At 53.6% G+C, this 22,429-nt stretch overlaps 1 protein-coding gene across 3 annotated transcripts in view; it reads left to right on the forward strand.

Moving 5' to 3' along the window:
* The window catches only part of SH3PXD2A (SH3 and PX domains 2A), a 239,107-nt gene that overhangs the window by 157,640 nt on the left and 59,038 nt on the right, over nt 1-22,429 (forward strand). The window contains exon 7 of one of the 3 annotated variants that reach the window (XM_039243944.1): nt 16,632-16,676. The exons of the other annotated variants lie outside the window; for them this stretch is intronic. Within the exon in view, the coding sequence (XP_039099875.1) occupies nt 16,632-16,676 (45 nt within the window). The remainder of the gene's footprint in view (nt 1-16,631; nt 16,677-22,429) is intronic. 3 annotated transcript variants of the gene reach the window in all.

Genomic DNA, 22,429 nt, shown 5'->3' on the forward strand with positions numbered 1-22,429 from the left:
GGAAGCCCCTGGTGCTTGTTGAGGCCAAGGAGTTCATACGTGCATGAATGAACATTGTAGGTCAGGAAAGAGAGCTCACTGCAGCCTCAAATCAGGGGATGTTATCTGGGAAGAGGAGTGGTTTTTCTGGTTGGGGGCAGAGAAGAGGAAACTTTGGTAATCGAGAGACAGTACTTGTGCAAAGGAGGAACAGCAGGACCAAGTATGGCTTGTTTGTAGACCTTATTGAGCACCAGCTGTATGCCAGGTGCTGTGTAAGGTGTTGAGGTTACAGGGATGTGCCTTTCTGCCCTTGAGGAGTTTGTAGTCTGCTGAGGTGATAAACTATATCTATTTTTATGTATGCATATATGCACATACATGTATATGTACATATATGTATATGCATTTATGTATATACACACGTATGCATGTGCATATTTTATGTATGTGTATACATATATATTTATGAATGTCCTATTAGAATGCAGAGTGAAATATATATATATACACACACACACACACACGAATGTCCTGTCAGAATGCTAAGAGAAAAACAAATATCATATGACTTCACTTATATGTGGAATTTAAGATGCAAAACAGATGAACATAAAGGAAGGGAAGCAAAAATAATATAAAAACAGGGAGGGAGACAAACCATAAGAGACTATTAAATGCAGAGAACAAGCTGAGGGTTGCTGGAGCGGTTTTGGGGGGGGGGGGATGGGCTAAATGGGTGATGGACACTAAGGAGGGCACTTATTGGGATCAGCACTGGGTGTTATATGTAAGTGATGAATCACTAAGTTCTATTCCTGAAATTATTATTACACTATATGTTAGCTAACTTGGATGCAAATTTAGAAAAATAAGAATAATATATAAAAATAAATATTAAGGAGGAAAAAAATGTCCCGTTAGAGGGAAGCAAGGAAGTGACATGGTTTCCTGAGGAAGAGTCATCCAGGCCAAGGGCACAGCCAGTGCAAAGGCCCTGGAGCGGGAGCACACTGGCCTGCTCAAGGCATGTTAGGGGGGTTCGTGGCTAGGGTGGAAAATAGTGGAAGGTGGGGTGGTAGGGGGTGAGAGTAGAGAGTAGCTAGGGTTGGGGGAAGCACAGTGCATGTAGGCCTTTATAGGCCTTTTCAAGGGTTTTGACTTGCACTATAAGTGAGATAAAGAGCCACTTAGGGATTCTGCGGAGAAAGAAGGGCCTGATCTTAGATCTCAGAAGGATTCTTCTGCCTGGTGAATGGAGATGGACAAGGAAAGGAGATGCGTGAGAGGTCATGAGAATTCCATCAGCAATGGGAGGTGATATGCCGTCGCCGCGGCTGGATTTTGATGACTGGGTGTGGGGCATGCGGGGTTCCTGTGGGTGCCGGGGAGCACCCGTCAGCTCCACTTGCCAATCATGTGACCTTGGACAGGCCCCTCCACCTGAGCTCAGCTGCCTCGCCATTCTGTTGTGTTAGTCAGGGTTCAACTAGAGAAATAGAACAAGTGGGAGCTATGGATCGAGAGATTTCTTGCAAGGAATTGGCTTATACAGTAGTCAGGGCTGCCTTTGCAAGTCTGAGATCCAAGGCCAGCCTTAGAGCCTCAGTGCACGGGTGAAATTTCCTCCTCACCAAAGTCTCAGCTTTGCCTGTAAGGCCTTTCAGCTGATTGACTGTGCGCCACCCCGCCCCCTGAACCCAAGTTTTAAGATAATGTCACTCAAATTAAACTAATTATGAACTTTGTCACATCTGCAAAATACCTTCCCCAGCAACACCTAGAGTGGTGTGTGGTGGGATAACTGGGACCTATAGCCTAGCTGGGTTGACACATAAAACTGGTTGTCACACCTGTAAAATGAAGGGGTTGTCAGAGCAGCCGCCTGCCCCGAGTGCAGAGGGCTCAAAGAGGTGGTGCAGTGAAGGGCTCTGTGCCTGGCAGGTAGGGAGGGCCTGTGGCTCGTGGTGGTGCTTGGCTTCCTGAAGGAGCTGAGCTGAGAGGGGGCTGGAGCAGACTCCCCAGAGCAGAAGGCCCTCTTCAGACTTGAAAAAAATTCAGTGCTCCTTCCTCTCCCCCTTCTGGAAGCTGCGTTGGTCCACAGCCCGGCTGCTGAGTTCTGAATTTCGCCACCAGGGGGCGCAGACGGCCGCGGAGCCTGTCGTTTCATCTTGGCCCAGGGGTCCTTACCAGGCAGAGGGCCTGAAGCTCCTGACCCGCCCGGCAGTCCTGTGAGGAGCTGCAACTCCTTTAAACGCAAATGAGGTTACTCAAGAGTGTTGCAAGTTTGTTCTTTTGGGCACGTGTTGATTTTCCTCCTGAAATCCTGTTTACTTTATATTTTTCCTTGGAAAATTGGCAAGTTCAGTCCAACTTCCATTTTACTGATCATAAAATCTGCATTATTGGACAAAGTTAACGAGGTCACTGTTATTCTGGGGTCGTTGCACAGAAGCATGTTGCCTGAAGGTAAGAGTTTAGGTTTGGGGGTCAGACCTGTAGGGTTTGAACTCCAGCCCTGCCATGTGTTTGCTCTGCAGCTGGAAAGTTGCTTAACCTCAGACCTTCATGCCCTACATGGAAAATGGGGATAAAATAGTGTCTTCTCATTAAATGTAGGGATCGTGGTAGCAGAGGTCGTGGCCTGAAGCAAACTCCCAAAGATAGCTGCTGCCACTGTTATTGTTTTGAGTTTTGATAGATCCTGAAAGGAGGAAAGAAGTTGGTCTTACCTTTGATCCGCAAGTTAAAAGACCCACTGGAAACATTTATTTTCATTTTCTGAGCCCTAGGCCTGGCCTCAGAGGAGACAAAACCTAGACCCCACCATTACCGAGTACTCCTTAGAGTTAAGAACACAGATTCTGGAACCAGAGTGTATAGTTCCATGTCCCAGCTCTGCCACCTATGTGGTCTTAAGCAAGTCCTTAACTTCCCTGTGCCTCAGTTTCCTAGTCTGTGAAATGGGAATGATGATACCACTTCATTAGTTTGTCTGTGGCTTGAATATAAGCTACTGCATATGAACTGTTAACTCCAGGACCATGCCGAGCACAGTCAACACTCACTGAGGGTTAAGCCATTAAAAAAAATTTTTTTAATGTTTGTTTATTTTTGAAAGAGAGACAGAGAATGAGCGGGGGAAGGGCAGAGAGAGAGGGAGACACAGAATCTGAAGCAGGCTCCGGGCTCCAGCTGTCAGCACAGAGCCCAACGCAGAGCTCAAACTCACATACTGTGAGATAATGACCTGAGCCAAAGTCAGCTTAACTGACTGAGCCACCTAGGCGCCTAAGTCATTTTTATTATGAATTGGAGGCAGCACCATAGGCATCCACCTGTCAAACAGGAGAGACCCCTGGCTTTGCTACTTGCCCTCCTCCGGAAGCAACCCCTCCCAGTCAGGCAGGAGAAGATAGAGTGTGCGCCATCTCATAATTGCTGGTAAATCTTGTAACAGCCTGGGCACCTGGTCTCATCCTCATTTTATAGACCAGCAGAGGTAGGTTAAGGAACTTGCCCAAGGTCACCTAGCCAGGTAGACACAGGATTTGAATCAGTCCCTTCTGATCCAAACCTCTTCTACTGAAGTCTGCTCCATCTTGCACAAAGACCCAAGGGATCCACAGGTGACCAAGACTTGGGCTCTGAAGGCCTCTAGAAGACTGGGGTGGGGGCTGCCCCAAGAGAATAGCCCTGAGCTGTCTAGCGGGAATGTATTGGTCACAAGGGATTCTTAATTGGGGAAAAGGTTTGTTTTGTTTTGTTTTTTTTAACAGGGTGTGACTAACGTCCTCTTCATTTATCTTTGTACAAATCTGGTTTTTAATGAAGTGGATTTGCTTAAAGCATAAGTATTGGCTACTATAATAGTCAGAGGGACAGTGACACAGCAGACAGCAGCAGCTTTCCTTGAGGCTTTCATTCCTCTTAAGTGATTGCTGGTCCCTGGCCCCATGGAGCTCACGGTTCAGCTGGGAAAGCAGGATATTGTCAGGGACTCATCAGTGAATGCCAGGCAGCATAGGTTGTGACCCATTAGCTGTGGGAATCAACTAGAAGTGGGGCAGGGCTAGCCAAGACAGGGGAGGCTAGAGATGAGCAGGGGGCGGGCAGGTGCCCCTGGGGGGAGGGCCGGGCAGGAGCAAGGCCTCAAGAGCCTGGAGTCAGGGTGAGGAATTTGAGGGGAGGAGAGGTGTCCAGCCTGGCAGGAGTGGAAATAGGGGGGAGAGGAGGACCGGAGATGAGTCTGGAAAGGAAGCCTTAGAGGCTACATCAGCAAGACTTTTTGAAAGCACTTTCCAAGGCTTTCTGGTCTGCCCGAGCCACCCATCCTAGGAGAAAGGCCCAGGCTGCTCGGAGAACACGGCCAAGATATTCCTGGCACCCTCCAGTGGCCTCTTCCAAAAGTGAACGTGTCCCCTGAAGGCATCGCCTTCTGGCATATCTCTCCCAGGCTGGTGTTTTTAAACAACTCTTATTTTCGTGGCTCCGGATCCTGGGCCTGATGTCAGCCCTGGAGTTCAAAGCCAACTAATTGGAAATGAAAGGAGGCTGATTGATCTGGCAGCCCCATGGCCAGCCCATGTGGCAGTGATGGGATGGAGAAAGTGAACACGCTGCTCACGTGTGTGTCTGTGCCGCCACTTCCCCGGCCGGAGGCAGCGTGGCCCTGCTGCCCCACTGGCCTGGACATGCAGCACAGTTAGGCGGGCGCACGTGGAGGGCTCCTGGCATCACCTGCCTCACCCCCTGTAGCCTTGATTCCCTCAGCCCTGCTCTTCTCTGTGTCCCCCACTCCTATCTCCCAGCTTCCTCTAGCAGGAAAGCAGGAAGATGGTCTGCAAGTGAACAGCACATGCAAAGGCTGGAGGTGTGCTCAAGTCCCAGGTCTGCTCATTGAAGTGCAAGTCCTCAGGCCCTGCCCAGACTTGCTGAATCAGCATCTTTGCGGTGCCTGGGAATTTGCAGTTTTGATGGGCTCCCCAGGGAGTATGAGATTGAGCCAGGGTTGACTTTGAGATGGATCATCCTGTGAGTTGATGGCAGTGTTGGGGGTAGACAGGCAGCCAGTCTGTACAAGCATCAGCGTCCTCGCGATGCACTGTGATTGGACACTGCGCCTGGAAGATGCACTCAGCTGTCTCCCAAGTTGGGGCAGGGCGTGGGCCACCAAGGGAAAGCGGGACCCATCCAAGGACGGAGAACAATGGCCCAGCAGTCAGGGCTGGGAGAAGGGCTGAGGGGCCTGCCCAAGCCCCGGATTCCCTCCTGGCCTCACCAGGAGGCAGTGACGAGACTCCCTCTGCCTTTTATTTCCACAAGGTTGTCTTCTTGGGGGTAGGACACACCCACGTTGTGGTCCAGCAGAGAAATGTTTCCCACCACAGACGTCAGCCAGAAAATAATGTGCTCCTCGCTTCGGCTTTTTGGTTTATAGACATGTGACAAAAGAGGCAGCATTTCCAGTAATGATGAAGCCAGTGGAAAAACAAAGATTTGGGGGAAATGTGCATTACTTATTGTTTTAACACCTTTTTCTGATCTAAAGTTACTTTGTTTAGAAACAGAAATGTGGTGTGTGTAACTTCGTTGGCTCGTGGCATTTTTATAATTGGTCAGTTCTGAAATGTGAAGGCAAAGAAAAAATTTTCCAAAGTTTCAGTAAAAATTAGACATTTGCAGTGGTGGGGGGGAAGGATTTTTTCCCTGACTCTTTCTGCTTTGTCCCCTGGATCTAGTCATTGCCACGCGTGCCCCAGGCAGCTTGTATGAAGACATGTTTGTTAATGTTGGGACTGGAGTCGCGTACCAAGGAAAGTGGGCCGTGTCAAGTCCCTTCCCTTCCCTGTGCTCAGAAGGAAGAGCTGTCACCTCCTGGTGATCCTTCCCCCTGACACTGCTTCTGGCCAATGGGCACAGCATTGTAGGAGACCCCACTGGTGTCTAGGGGCTGGAGTGTTGGATCAGGGTCAAGACTGGGTGCATAATTGTTCCCGGCAGGAGGGTAAGGTCCTTATAAAGTTGTGATGACAGACCAGTGACAAGAGGCCAAAGTAAGACTGTCTTTTGTGCATCGTAGGTGGCCCCCTGGGGAAACCTTGCAAACATGCAGATTTTAACACCCCTGAAGGCACATCTCTCAGGATGGGACATGTTCTTCTGGTCGGTCACCTCCCTGCCACACACCAGCCCTCCCTGGAGCCCCTTAATGCCAAGAGCCCTCCGTCAGTTCTCGCTTGCATTTGATCACAGGGTTGTGATCAGCTGCGTTGATGACCTCGGATGCTCTCTCTGCTCTGAGCGCACAGCTTAGTCGACACTAGTGGCAGCTAGTGGCGGGGAGCCCTTAGAGGCTGAATTGATAGCAGGTGGGTTTCTGAGTGGATGCTGGTACTAGACTTCCCTGCTAGGATGAGATGGTTCCTGCCGTACCCATAGCAGACCTCCCTGGCTCTGTCATGGCTACCTTGTAGATTTCTCCACCAGACACCTGAGCACCTCTCCTGCCTGGCCCTGCAGGAGAAGCCAGGGGATAGATAGCAAGATGGATAGGATGAGGTCCTTGTCCTCAGATGTCAGTTGGGTGGAGGAGGCAGGAGAGTGACAGCAGTTATGATACAACGTCCAAGCGTTGTGATGGAGATGGGGCAGAGTGAGAGGGAGCCTCCCCCTGGGAGGCACACAGCCCTGCATAGGGGTGCCGAGCAAGGCTTTCCACCCTGGGTTCACTGAGGTTTTTAAATGAGTCAGCCTGGAGAAGAGGGAGAGAGGCCGCACAGAGGACATCTGGCCAGTCTAGCACTCGCGGTGCCACGTCTTCTGAACTGGGCTGGGGAACATCTGCCACATCCCACAGTACCTACTGGCTGGTGCTGTTTCAGAGATGCCCTTGCAAATGGCCACTCATTTGCTAAAGTTGTTGAAGCTTACACAGTTCTGATTATAAAATTAATCCACTGTGTATGGGTTGGGGAGAATTTGCCCTAAGGGCCACCTCTGACCCTTTCCTTATCATCAGGAGGACTCTGGCTTCCAGCCATCCCCTGGTGGACGCGTGCCCTTGCCTGTGAAAGGAGCAGGAGTCTGGATTCCATACAGTTCCAGGGCCATGCCTGCCCTAGCCAGGTGCCCGGCACCAAGAGGTGCTCTTTAAATATCTGACTGGCATCTCCAGTGGGGAAGGAGTGCCCAGCCAGTGAGTCTCCCCAGTGGTTTGATGATTGCCCAGGACTGACAGGACAGAGAAAGAGCAGCCTTTTCATATCACAGATGAAGACCAGGGGGACCCGGAGGATGGCCCCATTTTCCCACACTTCCATAATGAACCAGGACAGGGCTCTCTGAGCACCCGTCTCTTTCCTGACTTTTCCTGGGGGTAGAAGGTCAGCGTTAGCCACAGATCCTGAGCTCTGGTGCCAAAGGGTTAACTCTGCGCTCCCCAGAGAGCTCACACACTCCTGACCCTCCGCTGTCCTCCAGGCCCTCCCAGTTGGGCCTTCTGGGAATAGCCTGGTCACGTGTGAGCCAGATGTGGGGATTTCCCAAGCAGTGGTGTGTGCGCAGGCACACAGACACACACGTCCACGCACGCGCGCACACACTCACACTGCTCTGTTGACGTGGCACTGAGTGTTCAGGGGATTGGTCCAGGCCATGCAGAGCACGAGACAGATGGGGGTGAGAAGGGGCCCAGGGGTTCCTGGCACACACTGTGGGGGGCTGCTCCAAGCCCTGCTGAGCCCTGCTCCCAGCAGACATTATAGATAAGCCAGTTGTTCTTGCTCAGACGCCCATTTCCTGCAACATCCATCTTGCCATAGACCATATTGGTTATGGATAAACTTTTAAAATAATCTCTTTGAAGGGCTTTACAGCAGATGCTGGACCAGAGCCTTTTAGGGATGTTCCACTGGGCCTGGGGTGGCGGGGGGCGGGGGGTGCTTTCCATGAGCCTCTCTGCCTAGCACAAGCTAGGCTCAGGGTCTTATCCCAGCCTGAGAAGGCCTGTTTGTGGCTCAGAAGGCAAAACCTGGGTTAGAGAATATGCAGGGCCCTGGGTGCCAAGAGGACCCCAGGTCAGTGCGGTAAGCTGGGCCTCAGTTTCCCCACAAAGCCCTTGGGACTGAGTGCAGTGATTGTGCACCCTTCCATCAGCCAGTCCGGACTTACTGGGCGCCACCTACAGTATTCAGGGTGCCATGAAGGTGCTGACAGGGAAAAGAGCCTGAAGGAACTTCAGATCTGATTGGAGAAACTCAGAACAAATTGTGGTTCAGTACCTACTATGTGCCAGACACTTGCTAGGACTACATCACTGGCCAGACATTCTGGAGCCAGCTGACACAGTCCTGACTGTAGGCAAGAGAGGTCCCAGGGATCCTGCCCAGGGCAAGATGAGGAAGGCTGGCAGGCCTTGCAGAGCGGGTCATCCTCAGTCTCAGTTCAGGAGTAAACTCTGCCCTTAGCCCCCCTGCCCCTCATCCCCACCCATGTCCCACTCCAGTCAATGGCAGTGTCCAGCCACATGTCAGTTGAAGTGTTAGTCCTGCCCCAAAGGAGGCTCATTACGGATGCGAGCCCTTCAGGACTCTGTCCTGCTGCACCGCCCCCTGCAGACCTCCAGCTGGGGAGCAGCCTGCTGTGTCTGGCCTCCTCCTGCCCTGCACTTGGGTCTCAGCAGCCTCAGGGAGTGAGGATACACTTGAGGGGCAGCCCTGACAGCCCCAGGCAGCTATGCTGACTCCCTCCCAAACTCCCATGACTCCTGATGCAGACCGGAGCGCCTGGGTAAATATTTGTGCCCCTGTGCCCCAAGCTTGGAGACAGATGGTAGAGAGTTAGTTTGTCATAGCCAAGGGTGCCCTGCTGTGCACATGGTGGATGCTCATTAAATAGTCAGCAGTTGGGGCGCCTGGGTGGCTCAGTCATTGAAGCTTCCGACTTCAGCTCAGGTCATGATCTCGCAGTCTGTGAGTTTGAGCCCTGTGTCGGGCTCTGTGCTCACAGTTCAGAGCCTGGAGCCTGCTTCTGATTTTGTGTCTCCCTCACTCTGCCCCTCCCCTGCCTGCGCGCTCTCTCTCTCTCTCTCTCTCTCTCTCTCTTTCTTCAAAAATGAATAAACATTAAAAAATAATAACCTGGTAATCTGAAAGCAGGAGTCCAGTCCAGAGGAAACAAGGCATTGCACTTTTTGTGGCCCCGGGGTGGGGATGTTGGTCCTGGGTCCCTTGCTGTTGACCCTATTCCTCACACATGGCTCTCATGGGGACTGAGCCAGGGGGACAGGGGCTCCAGGGCTGGGGGGCTGGGAGCCGGCAGCTGCTCACCTCATCGTGCACTGCGGGCCCTGGTCTCTGCTCCCGCCTCATCCTCACAGATCCTGGCTTTGGCTGGGGGAGCTGGTGGGTGGGGGAGCGGGGGGGGGGATATCCCTGTAAGTGGGAGAGGACCACCAAGGCAGACCACCCCAGGGAGTGGGGAGGTGGCTGGGATCCTGGAGCTCTGAACAGTGTTAAGTTTGTGTCTTTTCTGCACACCACCACCCCGGCGTGGGGAGAGGTGAGAACTGGAGAACTGAGGGGAAGACCGCAGCGCAAGGGGATGCCGTGGGGTCAGGCAGCAGCTGCTGGGAGTGGAGCTCAGAACCCCACCAGCCTCCCCGCCCAGCGCCCCTCTGTCCACCCACGGCTCCTCTAACCTCAGCACCTGTCTTTAACCAGGACACTTGGGGTCTTTTCAGCAGGGTAGAGGGAGGATGGCAGACCTGTCTGCCACCCCCCTGGCAGGGCCACCGCCCAACCCCCCAGGCAGCTGCAGTGCTCCCAGAGGCATCCATGGCCCCTCTGCCCACACCCAGTAGGGCTGGGCTGTCTCTGCTGGCCCCAGCCATAGCCTAGGGGGGCGCCCTTGGACTTAGTCCCTGAAGGACTGTGGAAGGGCTCTAGGTCCAGCCCAGCCCCCACCCCACCCCACCCCATTCCCCACCTGAGCAGGGAAACTGACTGTTCTCTGACTGCATAGTTCAGCGGCCCAAGGGGCAGTAGTACATTCCTGCCCTGGGTTGGGCTGCCCCCACGCAGACTCTGGTTTCTGGGAAAGACAGAATCCTGGAGAAGGAGGCAGACCCCTTCTTATTGAGAGCAAAATAAATAGGAATATGGCTGCATGTACAAAGGGAAGCCCAACAGAAATAATGAGCCATTGGCCCATGGCTGGGGAGAATCCAGAGAATGAAGTTCCTTCTTTTAGGCCCCTTTGTTCCCCATTCCCAGCCAGCCTGCCTGGGCTCAAGTCTGGCTCAAGTCTTGCTGTGGGGCCTTGGGAAGAGCCTCACTTTTTGCATCTGTAAGTTAGATTGTTGTAAGGATTAAATTAATGCTGAGATGTTTAGCCACTGCCTAGCATGAGTGTTAGAAAGTGGGAACTAGTATAATTTTTCTAGCCCCCAGCCCTACCACTCACTTGCTGTGTGTTCTCAGACAAATCTCTTGCCCTCTCTGGTCCTAACTCCCTACATGCTTCTTCTAGCGTTTGGGATACCACCAAGAAGCCAGAAATGTTGATGGGGGAGGGGACCTAGAGACAAACAATGGCCAGTCTTCCCATTTAGGATTTGCTTTCTGTCTTCAAAACGATACAAATCAGAAACCCAGCCCTACCAAATTTATCCTGGAGTATTTCTATTTATTTAGCTCAGGGTTCTGTGGCCCTGGGCAGGGCCAACTACATAGTTATGGGGCCTCCTATTCATAAATGATTAAAGATTTCAAACAAGGGACAGAAGAGCACTAAACCAAGTGTGGTGGCCCTTCTAAGCATGAGGTCCTGGGGGACAGCCTGGATCACACGCACCTGAAGCTAGCCCCACTTTGGAGGCTGTGAGAGTAGGAGGCAGGCCCGGGGGGTCTGAGTTATCACATTATTAACCCCTCACTGCTCCAGTCCAGGGCATGATTTTTTTTCTTTCTTTCTTTTTTTTTTTTTGGCCATGCCCTAAGTACGTTGAGCTGGATGCTGCCGCTCACCCTGGATCAAGTGCATGGAGCTGACCATCACACGCCTTACAACTATACACTTCCAATTTGCACTCACGTAGCTTTGGATTGGAATTCATGTTTGAACTATTGCTCGCTTTCTTTCTTAGCTGTCTTAATTCTTGCCATGCTTTTTCCCCAGATGGCATTCCTATCGCTTTTACCATCGTGCCTCAGTTTCTCCTGCTTGAAGTACAGCAACCTATTTCAGGCCCCCTAAAGTGGATATATCATGTAGGCCAAACTACACTCCTTTCTGTGAAGGAAGTATTTTTTGTGAAGGACTATTAGCCCTGGAGGGCTGTTGTTAAGATCTGAGCTCCTTTAGGCCTGTGACCAGACAGCGCCTCGCCTCCAGCAAGGGGTGTGCTCCACTCCTGTTAAGTGGCAGAGCCAGCAGCTCTCAGGCCTTAGTTAGCTGATGGCCTGAAAGCAGTGGTGAGTTTCCCGGTGGCTTAGTCAAAAAGGAAGAGAGGGGCACCTGGGTGGCTTGGTCGTTTAACTGTCCGACTTCGGGTCAGGTCATGATGTCACGGTGTGTGAGTTCAAGCCTTGCATCACGGTCTATGCTGACAGCTCGGAGCCTGGAGCCTACTTTTGATTCTGGGTCTCCCTCTCTCTCTGCCCCTCCCCTTCTCTCTCTCTCTCTCTCTCTCTCTCTCAAAAATAAATAAACGTTAAAAGAATAAAAAAAAAAAGGAAATGTGGAGCCTCTAGGAAACCCAGGAAATCCAACCCCGTGCAAAGTTTAGTTATATAAAAGGGGAGGAAAGACGAGGCTGCAGCAGACATTTAGACCCCAGTTCAAGGCTGCAGTGAGGGCAGAACAGCAGAACTCCCAAGGAGGGAGGGGTCTGGAGGGCTCAGGCACACTGACGACCGAAGAATAAAAGGACAGGGACAAGACGGGGTGCTTCTTCCATTTGGGGGCCCTTGGTGGGCTCCCTGCTTCTCCCCTCCCAGGAGAGCGCTGTGGGAGCTGACACGATGGGTGACCCTGCCCTGGTCCCCCGAGCCCTTGGTCGGCTCTCATTCTCTGAGGAGTCTGTGCTGCTGGCCGCTCTCCGGTCTCTCCCACCTGGGCTCACAGCCCGCTCTGGATTTATTAGTTTGGATGGGTGGGACTCGCTTTACACCAGGGAAGGATTCCTGGAAACAGTGGTTTGAGACTCACTTTGGGCAAATTGAACCCACCTCTCACTGCTCTGGAGTTACTCAAGGTTAAGAGAAGCCGTGCTGGGAACCCGTCCTTTCCTAACTTCACTTATCTCTAGGTGTGTGCTTGTTTAGCACTTGGGCGCATGTGTGTTTGGGGGGAGTTTCCTTCAAGTCAGGGGCACCCGTGCTTTTGCTCTTTGATTTCTCACAATCATCTGGGCCTGACAAGAAGCAGGTTCAGCATGTTAGAAGTGTCCTTGGGCCACCGTATTTGGCCAGCACCTGCAGGCACCTGGTTTTCTCAGGGCCTGGATTCTTGCTGATCTTACAAGACGGGAGCACTGGCCATTGTCAGGCTGAGAGCATTGTGAGATGGCCGAGGGAGGGACCCTGTCTCCCCACCTCCTGCCTCCCAGGCACACACTGCTTTAGTCACCAGCTTGTCCCCATCACCCACTCCCACTCTGCCCCAAGAGCCTAGTTCCCACCCTTCCAAAACCTTTCACAGGCATTAGGATATTTCACTCTCAAAACAACCCTACAAAGATGAGGTAAGTACTTTCATCCCCGTTTTACAGAAGGAAAAGAGGTCCAGAGATAGGGCCAAATGCCCAGGATCAGTGAGCTGAGTGGCAGGGAAAGCGCAGGAACCAAGATCTTAAAAGAATTCTTGCTTCTGTTCTCTGCCTTTCTGTCTCTTGAATTAACTGCTTTTTTTTTTTCATTTGAGTTTTCATATACTGAGCATGTGTTTAGGTGGTTTTCCCTGGAAAGGTGGTCTGCTTCTCTAGAAAGATTCGTTTCAGCTCTGGAGCACTTGTGTCATGGAGACTAGCAGGTTTCTGCTGGAGTCTAGAACATCACACAAGTACCTTGGATATCGCTAGGCCCAAATGCTTGATTTTACAGATGTAAGCACTGAGGCCCAGAGAAGTCAAGCCGCTTGCTCAAGGTCACAGAGCTGATTCTCAGCAAAACCAGTTGTGCATATTCCCAGTCTGGCCTCTCACTTTCCACTGGCCCTGACCCTGCGATGTGCCTGCCCTGTAAGGCAACTTGGTTCTGTCACCAGGGGAGAGGGAGGGAGAGACCGCGGGAGGGCAGGAAGCGGTTGGTTCATGTCGGTCACAGCTGCTCAGTTGGCTGTGCCTGCCCCTTGCTCCCTCATCCCGTCCCTGTGTCTCTGCTTTCCCAGCCCTGAGCCAGCAGCCTTGTCTGCCTTCTGGCTAGAGGGCCAGGGTGTGCGAGCCAGAGGCCCTCTGTTCACGGTAAGGAGGCGGGGGTGGGGTGTCCTTCCCACCCTGGGAGAGGGCTTGCTCGGGTGGGCTGGAGACAAGGCACTCCGAAGTGGCGAGAGATTTGGGGTGGGAGCAGCGGAACTAATTCTGCAGATCCAGGGGACTGGGAAATAAATCATGTTTTTAAAAAGACAGGCTCGTTTCTGGTCCATTTCCCATTTTCCTTTGGAGAGCAAAGGGAAGGCCTGCTTCTGGGAGGTGCTGGGGGTAGGCATGAGCTTGAGGGTGCTCCACCTTTAGCAATGGGGCTCAGTTTCCAGAGGCTGAGGGATCTTTTCCTGTCTGCTCCCCATTCCTCGCCCAAATACCCAAACCCCAAGGGCCTGGAAGGGCATCAGGCCCTTCAAGACAATCACTGAAAAAATCACCCAAGCGGCAGAGACCTTATGTGAATTTAGTCTAGGTGGGCCAGGGGTCCCCACTTCTCTCTCCTAGGGCTTGGGGTACCCCCCCATTGATGAAGACAGCAGCCCCCCCCCCATCTTCTAGCATGGGTGCTGGCAAAGCACTGCCCACAGGCCAAGCCCAGACTACCATGTCGTTTTGTAAGTAAAGTTTTATTGGCACACAGCCTGTTCAGTCTGCTACAGACTGTCAAGGCTGCTCTTGCGCTGTGACAGCAAAGGTGAGTCATCTCGACAGAGACCACATGGCCCACAAAGCCTTCAGTGTTGATTCTGGCCCTTTACAGGAAGAGAGTTAACCCCTGTTCTCTCAAAATGAGCCTTCTTGGGTTCTCAAGGCCCGAGCCAAATAATTTCCCTTGGCTCACTGAAAGAGGTTAACAATTTCCCAAAAGACTTCCTTCTGAAAAACCCAGAAGAAGCCAAAATGGAAGGTGTACAAGTAACAAATGCAGCAGAGATGGATAGAGATGTGGACCCTCTTAGCTGGGTCCGCACAGGGCTGATGAGTGGGGCCAGATGGGGCTGGGGCGTGCCTGGCGCTGGGCCTGCCGGGGGTGGTGAGGATGGCCTTGCCGTGTGACAGACTGCTTGGCCACATTTGGGGTACAGCACAAGGGAGTTCTAACCCCAGCAAGATGTGACAGCAGGTAATGAGGCCCCACATAAGGAGTTCAAGCCACACCAGCCTTAGGCCTCAGAGGTGTTCTACGTTGTGTCAGCCCTATCGGGGTGAAAGCCGGGCCAGCATAGCTCCTGCTGCCCAGGGCGGCTTCTGGCTGTGAGTCCCGGTGAGAGGCTCTGGCCATGGAATGTTGGCCTTCGGGGTGCAGTCTTCCGGAGTCCCTCTACCACCGCTTCCAGCTGACCTGATGTTTGGGGGTGTCCATGGGAAGGCATTGCTGGCTGAGTGCCACCATCTTCTTGGCACACCCAGTATTGAACACCATGCAGTTCTCATCCTTGCAGCTCCAGTAGGATTTTCCTGGTGCCCCGAGGTTGGTTTGAACCAAGCTCCTGGGAGATGTTGCCGATGGTAGCTAACCATTGTCGAGCACTGACTGTGCTAGGTACTACGCTGAGCACCTGTTGCGTGTTACTTCATTTAATCCTTAGAGCAACGTAGACAGTAAATATATCATCTATCCGACTTTTACTAGGGAGGGAACAGGTTCGAGGAGGTTAAGTACATCTCTCCAAGGGGAGAATCTACACAGTCAGACTCCAAAGTCACTAAACCCCTCTACCAGAGCCTCTCACTGCAGGTTTACAATGAGGAGTAGAAGGTGACTTGCTAAGCGAGGGAGAATTAGGTGCTTTAAATTATGCGGAGCATCAGCTGATCGCCTGAAGTCTGGTCCCACACGAGATGGGCACTGTACTAGCTGCATGACCTTGGGCAAGTTGCTTATCCTCTCTGGTTAATTTTCCTCATCTGCAAGCTGGAGGGAGTACCGAATCATTGTAGGATTATTCTGGAAAACAAATGCGTTACTATGTGAATGCTCAGCATGATTCTTGGTGTACAGTAAACGCTACATGAACCTTTCCTGCTGTTGTGATTACCGTTACTATCTGTCATTGAGTCAGGCAGCTCTTTGGGCCGGCACTGGGTGCCTCTCAGACTTGCATCTCAGTGTCTCCTTCCTACTGCGCCCTTGCAGCCAACACTGTGCTCCTTTGGAGCCAATGAGAAGTTCAGCAGAAGAAGCACCAGCCCGGGGTGATCCTAGACCTGGTTCCATTTCTGGCTCTGCTGCTCTGTGCTTGTGGGAACCTGGGCCAGATTCCTCCCCTGTAAAATGGGGTGAAAACTGCATACCCACCTCAAGGGATTGTCGGGGGAAGGAGCCACGGTACACTATAGGCAGACTGTCAGTGTTTATTACATGTTGACTCTCTGATACTCTAGAGTTGTTCACACCATTGATTAGGCTAAGAGCCTTCCGCCTCATATCACATATGTTCTTTTAGGGGCTTTGACTTCACTCCTCTGTCTTGGCAGGAGGATAACTTCTACCCTCATTTTATAGATAAGGAAACTGAGGTCCAGATCAGACATGACTGCGCCTGAAATAGAGACTTCATCTCTGATGGTCGCTAAAGAAAGGTCTCTGTCCTTCTGGGTTCGAATTGGGGTGTGAGACTCTAAAATGAGGCTTCTTCCGTCCATGCTGCCAGGGCCTGTCTTCCTCATTGGTAGGGCTGGGTCAAGGGCTGGGCAAGACATCAGAGCTCAGTGGTGTGGGGCCTCAAGACTGGACACTGGCCTGGGACTCTCCAACCCTGAGGTTTGAGGGTCCACGTCCAGGCTGCTGAGCCTGCTGGCCTCCTGAGGATCCTTGCTTGGAGCCACCAGGCCCTGTGCGGCCACCCACCCACCCACCCCCGTGGCTAGAGACAGAGGCCCAGGCTGCTTTCTCCGGGGCAGCGATAACCCGTGGGCCCAGTTCCAGGCAGGGCTGTGTAGGATTCTCTGTGCTCCAGAGGATGCCTGCGTTTCGGCAGACACCTCATTATCCCCGTCTGTCCCAGCCGGCTGTGTCCCAGCGCCTCTGTAATCACTCAGGCCCACGCCCAGCAGCCAGCCCAGGGCCAGGAAATCACTCCCCTCCCCTCCCCCGCCTTCCGCCGCCAGCCCAGAGCGGCGCCTGCAGCCACTTGCCGGGTGGACCTCCTGCCTGCCTAACGGTTCTCTCTCCTCCTCTGATTTTCCTCTCTCTCCTGCTGCTGCTTGCTCTCGGGGGACTCGGAAGTGTGGCTCTCCAGCTGGGCTGAGTCTCCCAAGAAGGACGTGACAGGTACTGCCCTGAGTGCATGTGTGTGAGCATGTGTATCGGGGGCATGCGCGTGTGGGAGCCGGTGCCCGCCGGCCGCTGTCCGCATGCTTCTCCGTGGCATGGAGCAGCCCTTTGTTGGCCTGCTGGTCGTCCTCTGGGCCCCCCCTTGCCCTTCCGCCAGCCGGACTCGCTGCCCTCCTTTCAACCCTCTCTAGGCCCCAGGTCCAACCTCCGAGCCTTCGATGGGTGATGACCACATTGCGCAGTGTGTAAACAAGTGCACTTCGGCCCCAGACTGTATGGGTTTGTCCCCGGCTCTGTGTGTCCTGGCAGAGTAAACTTAACCTGTGTACTGTGTACACAGTACTGTGTACTGCCCCCTCCCAGGGAGCCTGGCACTCAGAAAGCGCATAGGCCACCGTGATCCTGTACATGAACTCAGCTGGTCATCCCTGTGAGGTGGGCCAGCCCCCGGTGGTCAGTCTCACTTCAGGCAGTTACCTGGAGGTGGGGAGCCCAAGTCTCAGCACCCACCAGCCTGGTTTCCAGGGGCCCTTCCTCGGGAGCTGCAGCAGGCTGGGGGTGGGGAGGACCTGTGACTGATGGTGCAGCCTCTGAGCTTGGAGCTTACAGCTGCCTCTGCCTCAGTGGTCTTGCCAGGCTTTGGGCTTCCTGGCTCAGGATTGGCCCTGAGGGACTTGGGCCTGTGCCTTGGGCCTAGGCAGAGCTGGGCCAGGAATCGGGGGCTTCCCTCTAGCCTTTGGTCTTACTGGACAGTGGGAGAGAGACCTGGACAGCAGGGCTCTCAGCTGCTAGAGGGAGATGGTGGCAGGCAGGCAGATGGGAATTCCAGAAGGCCTTGTGGGAGCCCCTCCATTTCTGAGAGTGCTACCTCTCTCTCTCTGTCTGTCTCACACATAGACACACACACACACACACACACACACGTTCTGCCCAAATCTGAGAGCGCACTCACGGGGGGGGGGGGACACACACACACACGCACGCACGCACGCACGCACGCACGTTCTGCCCAAACCTGAGAGCAGAGATTGAAGCTTGGGAGCTGAGGAACAAGGCAGAAGGGTCAGAGGTCAGAGGGGCTGGGCCAGCCCCGGCCAGCAGCCTGTGGCTGGGCCCCACCCCACCACAGCTGTGGGTAGGAACAGGGGAGGTAGCCGAGTTGGGAGGGGGCAGGAGGGGAAAGCCAGTAGGCAGGACGACCCCTTCCCTGACCCACGCTCCTTGCAGCCATCCTTCTAGTGTTGTCTGTGACGAGGGCCTGGGCCTGACTAATCACTGGGCTCCTGTCCCTTTTTCCCCTCTCCACGAGCCAGTGAGCCCGAGCCCACTTGGCCCACAACTATACATTTTATTCATGAAACGTATAGCCTGGCCGCCCAGAGGCCTATGGAGGAGCGGGCAGGCCAAGCCTGGCCTGGGAGGAACCCGCTGTGAGGGGCTGGAGGGACCTTTGGTGGGATACCAGCGTTTGGGGTGGGGGTGGGGGTCCGAGGAGCCCCATGGACAACATGGGGACAACATGGGGAGCCTGGGGGTGGTGGCCACCACAGGGCTTGGCTTCTCAGGATGAGCCCAGCTGTTTGGAGTGAGAGGCTGAGGGGAAGAGTGTGGGCTGGAGAAAACCAGCCAGTCTGGGAGTTCAGGGCTGCAGTCCTGGGCAAGCTGCCAGCTCTCTCTGGACCTTGGTTTCCCCATCCGGAATGTCAGAGTATATGAGACAGTAAGGGTCTGATATGGGGGATCCTCGTAGGTAAGAGGCCTCGGGCTGCATAACCTGGCGCTCCCCCCACCCCTGTCCAGAGTGACCTGGCTCTGTAGCCTGGCAAGTAAACAGTGCTTGCCCAGAGGTGGGCTTGGACAGAGGCACCCTTTTCCTGGTGCCTGTGGCCCTCGCCCTGAGATGCCTGTTGGTTCTGAGGCTGCAGGGAAATCTGAACCCCTCCCACTTCCCCCCAAATCTCCCATTTCCTATTTGTTTTATAAACACTGTCTATGGTTTACTTAGGGCATTAATCCTATCACCTCATTCCATGCATGGAACAGCCTATTGAGGTATGTACTTGTACTGTACCTGTTTACAGATGAGGACGCTAAAGCCCAGAGAGGTTAAGTGTCCTCCCCAGGGTCACAGAGCTGGTAAGGGCAAAGCGGGACTGGACCTCAGACTCTCAGACTTGAATTTTATGCTTTTGCATCATCTCGGGCAGTTGGGTCCAGTGCCAGTCCTGGGCATGTACTCTCATCAGGGAGACTCTGGTCTAAAGCACGCAGTCTGATTGGGGCACAGTGCCCCACAAAGAATCCAGCAGAGGACAGGAGTGGACACCGTGGCTAGAATCATCAGGCGAGTCCTGGAGGGTCAGAGATGGTTGGGCAGAATTGGAGTTGGTAGAAGAAGGGAGGGCGTTCCAGGAAGGGGGAGCAGCTAAGGCAAAGGCTTCTTGGAAGTAAGAACCTGTATAAAACAGTATGGTGGGCACACAGTGCCCTCAGGACATGTGTCCTGAATCATGAATGTTGCCTGGGATGGAGGGGGAGCAGTTATGTGTCAGGGAACTTGGGGGACTCAAATTGTCAGAAAGACTGAGCTTGAATTTGGCCTTTATTCTGTAGGCCACAGGGACCCATTGAAGGTGTTGGAGCAGGGGACTGACTTGGCAGAGTCATTTTGAAGTTGAAGTTGGCAGCCAGGATGGGGCAGGAGCCAGGGGTCCAGCCAGGTGGTAGTAGGAGGAACGCAGGTGTGGGGCAGGGCCCTAGCAGACCCAGCCAGGGGCTCTGCGTAACACGGGGCCCATCCCTGGACGCGACTGTTACAAAGTCCCCTTCCAACCCAGGAAGGGCTCTCCTCCTAGAAGGGGTACACCCCTTCACCGTGCTTCTGTCACACCCTTCCCATCAAAAGACTAGAGGCTCCATCCGCTGCCCCTCCCCCCACTCCTCCTCCTTTGGGCCGCCTCCTCCAGCCCCCAATTTTCCAGGCCTTGGCTGGGAGGGGATCCAAAGCAGCCTCTGTGGGATGACATCACCCACCGGCCTGTCTGCCGAGTGGTTTCTCATCTGGATACCTGCTCCCAGCTCATGCCTGCCCAGGCAGCCCTGGGCAGGCAACACCCTAAAAGGCAGATGCCAGCCAGAGTGAGCTGGGAGCCTGCATGCACTGGGGGAGGGGAGAGCAGCCCAGAGGGCAGAGTGTCTGTGTGTCCATCTGTCCATCCCACAGCCTTTGCAGTAGCCTCCAGAAAGTGCCATCGCCTATCTTCTGTGCTCTAGAATCTCTGGAGAACATTCTCTTAACTTTTCTGTGTCCCAAAATGTCAGTCTTCAGAAAGCTTAGGCCAACTTTCCAAGCGGCTGGGGGGCGGAATTTTTCCCCTCTTTGAAATCTTGCCTCAGATTTCCTTGGCTTGGATTAAAATAAGCTGAAGTCTCTCCATTCCCCAGCAGCCCTGCTTGTCCTTTCTAGCAGCTTCTGGCCACAAGCTCATCACTCCTTGCTCCTCTTTTTCCTTTACATAGTTGTCTAGCTCTCCTGAATTTCAGAGGTGAGCCCTTGCTGGGTTTATCCGTATTGGTTCAAAACAAACCACTAAATCACTCTGTTCATCTGTCTGCCCATTTGTTCATTCATTCATTTTGCAAACACTTGCTGAACGCCTACTACCTAATGGGCCCCGTGGTCTGCTCAACAGATGCAGCGACAGTCAACACGGAACCCACACTCCAGCCTTTATTAAACACCAGCCTTGCGCCAGGTGTGTGTAGATAGGGGGAGGCAGGGTCCCTTTGGAAACCAGGGATCAGTGGCTCCCTGTAGGTGGCATATAGTAGAGAAGCTCAGAACACAGGAGACCGTGTCTGGTGGGCTTGGGTTCAAGTTCCAGCTGTGTGACCTTAGGAAAATTGCTTATCTTCATGATCCTCAATCTGCCTGCGTGTAAAATGGGTCTTTAACAGATCCTACCACACAGGGTTGTTGCGAGGATCCAGTGCGACAGCAAAATGATGCAGTCAGGTGCTTGGCATCGTACTGACCACGAGCGAGCCCCGAAGGCCTGCTGTTAATTGTCAGTGTAATGTGGGCTCTTGGAATTTGGAAGCTCTCTAAGCCTCTGGGAACTCCTCATTTTCTGTTTGTGTCAGGAGTTTTCCATTCCCACAAACTAGAAAGGGAGCCCCCATATCTTACAGGACAGAGGCTGGCCCTTTTTGTATTGGGTGCACTGAAGAAGAGCTCTTGGCCACAGGGGCACTGGCGTCCCCCCAGGGGGGGTTCACCTCCATCAGCACCATGGATGGTGGGCAGGGGCAGGCCCCATCTGAGTGCAGGGTGGGCTGGCCCTGCTGCCTGCTGTTGGTTGCCTTTCTGCCTGAAATCCAATCCTGGCTTTAGTGGAGCAGCGTGGGCTGTGCATGTCCGCATCCATGTGGCAGGAGTCGGCAGGGACAGGGTCCCTTCCTGGTCTCCAAAGGGCTGAGCTGGGTCTGAAGGGCCCACACCCTGTGGGAGGAAACCATCAGGGGTAGTGGGTTTCCTTCCTTCCACTGCTCCTTGCCCTGGGTTGGATGGGACCTTCCTCAAAGAAAGACCCAAAGATCCAAGCAGTGATTCCCTCCCCTGGCCGCGCATGGGAGCCATGGGAGAGGAGAGGGTGTCTCAAAAATACCCCAGACCAGTTGAAGCTGGACCTCTGGGAGACCCAGGCATCAGTATTCTTTAAAAGCTCCCCAGGCAATCTTGTGGAGCTTTGTTCAGGACCATTGTGCTAGAAGAATGGGTGTCTAGAAATGGAAATCAGAGGCAGTTCTGTAATGGAAAGAGATATGGGCTTGAACCTGAAACCCTGTTTGGTTCTCTCCATGGCAGCTGTGTGCGCTAAGGCAAGCGTCCTGGCCTCTCTGGGCCACTGGGTCATCTTTTGTGAAATGGGAAGGTGAAAAGGATAAAATGCGACAGAGTACATGCCTGACACAGAACATTTGCTGAGTTAGACTCAGGTGTGTAAGGAATGTGGCTGTAGGCTTAAGCATCAAGAGGGCCATACGGACCCGAGGGACCCTGTCAACCATTTCTGTGGCCACGCAAGTGGTGTGAATTCCCCAAGCCTTTCAAGAGATTGGCAGATATATAGGATGGTAGACACATAGTTTAAGTGTGCTAGGCATTCCCTTTGGGCCGGGTGTGGTCTGGGAAGGCTTCCTGTAGGAGGTGACCAGTAGGTCTCTGGTTTGTGGATTCTTTCAGCTCCTGGCAGGGCACGTCCTGTTTTAGGGGTTTTGTCTGCGTTCCACTCTAGTGGTGGTGATGGAAATAGTGAGACATGGAGAGGTTAAGCGGCATGTCCCATGCCACACCCAGTAAGCCAAGATGGGCACCCAGTCTGTCCACCTTTCAGGCTGGGGCTGGCTTAATGAATACTGCACTGGTCCACTGGCTGAGGAGGTCAGAGAAGTTGCCTGCTCCTGGGAGCCCCCAGCCCACCTGCCCTCCGTTTGCAGAGCCCCGCCTTTCGACCCCTCAGCTGCCAGAGAGGGTGGCGGGAGACTCCCTGGAGCCTGACCACAAGGTCCAGCACTCAAAGGCAGAGGGAAACTGAATCAGCCTCCATGTGGCCGGAGGGCAGCAGCAGCCAGGCCAGGGTGAAGCGCGCCTAAGATTGGTCTGTCAGCACCAGGCCCTTGGGCTCGGAGGCAGCGCCTTGGTGAGCCGAGGGGCAGATGGAGCCGAACTTGAGGAAAAGCTGGCAGGG

Source organism: Hyaena hyaena, unplaced genomic scaffold (genome assembly GCF_003009895.1).
Source record: "Hyaena hyaena isolate Hyena2069 unplaced genomic scaffold, ASM300989v1 scaffold_233, whole genome shotgun sequence".
Classification (NCBI taxonomy): Eukaryota; Metazoa; Chordata; class Mammalia; order Carnivora; family Hyaenidae; genus Hyaena; species Hyaena hyaena.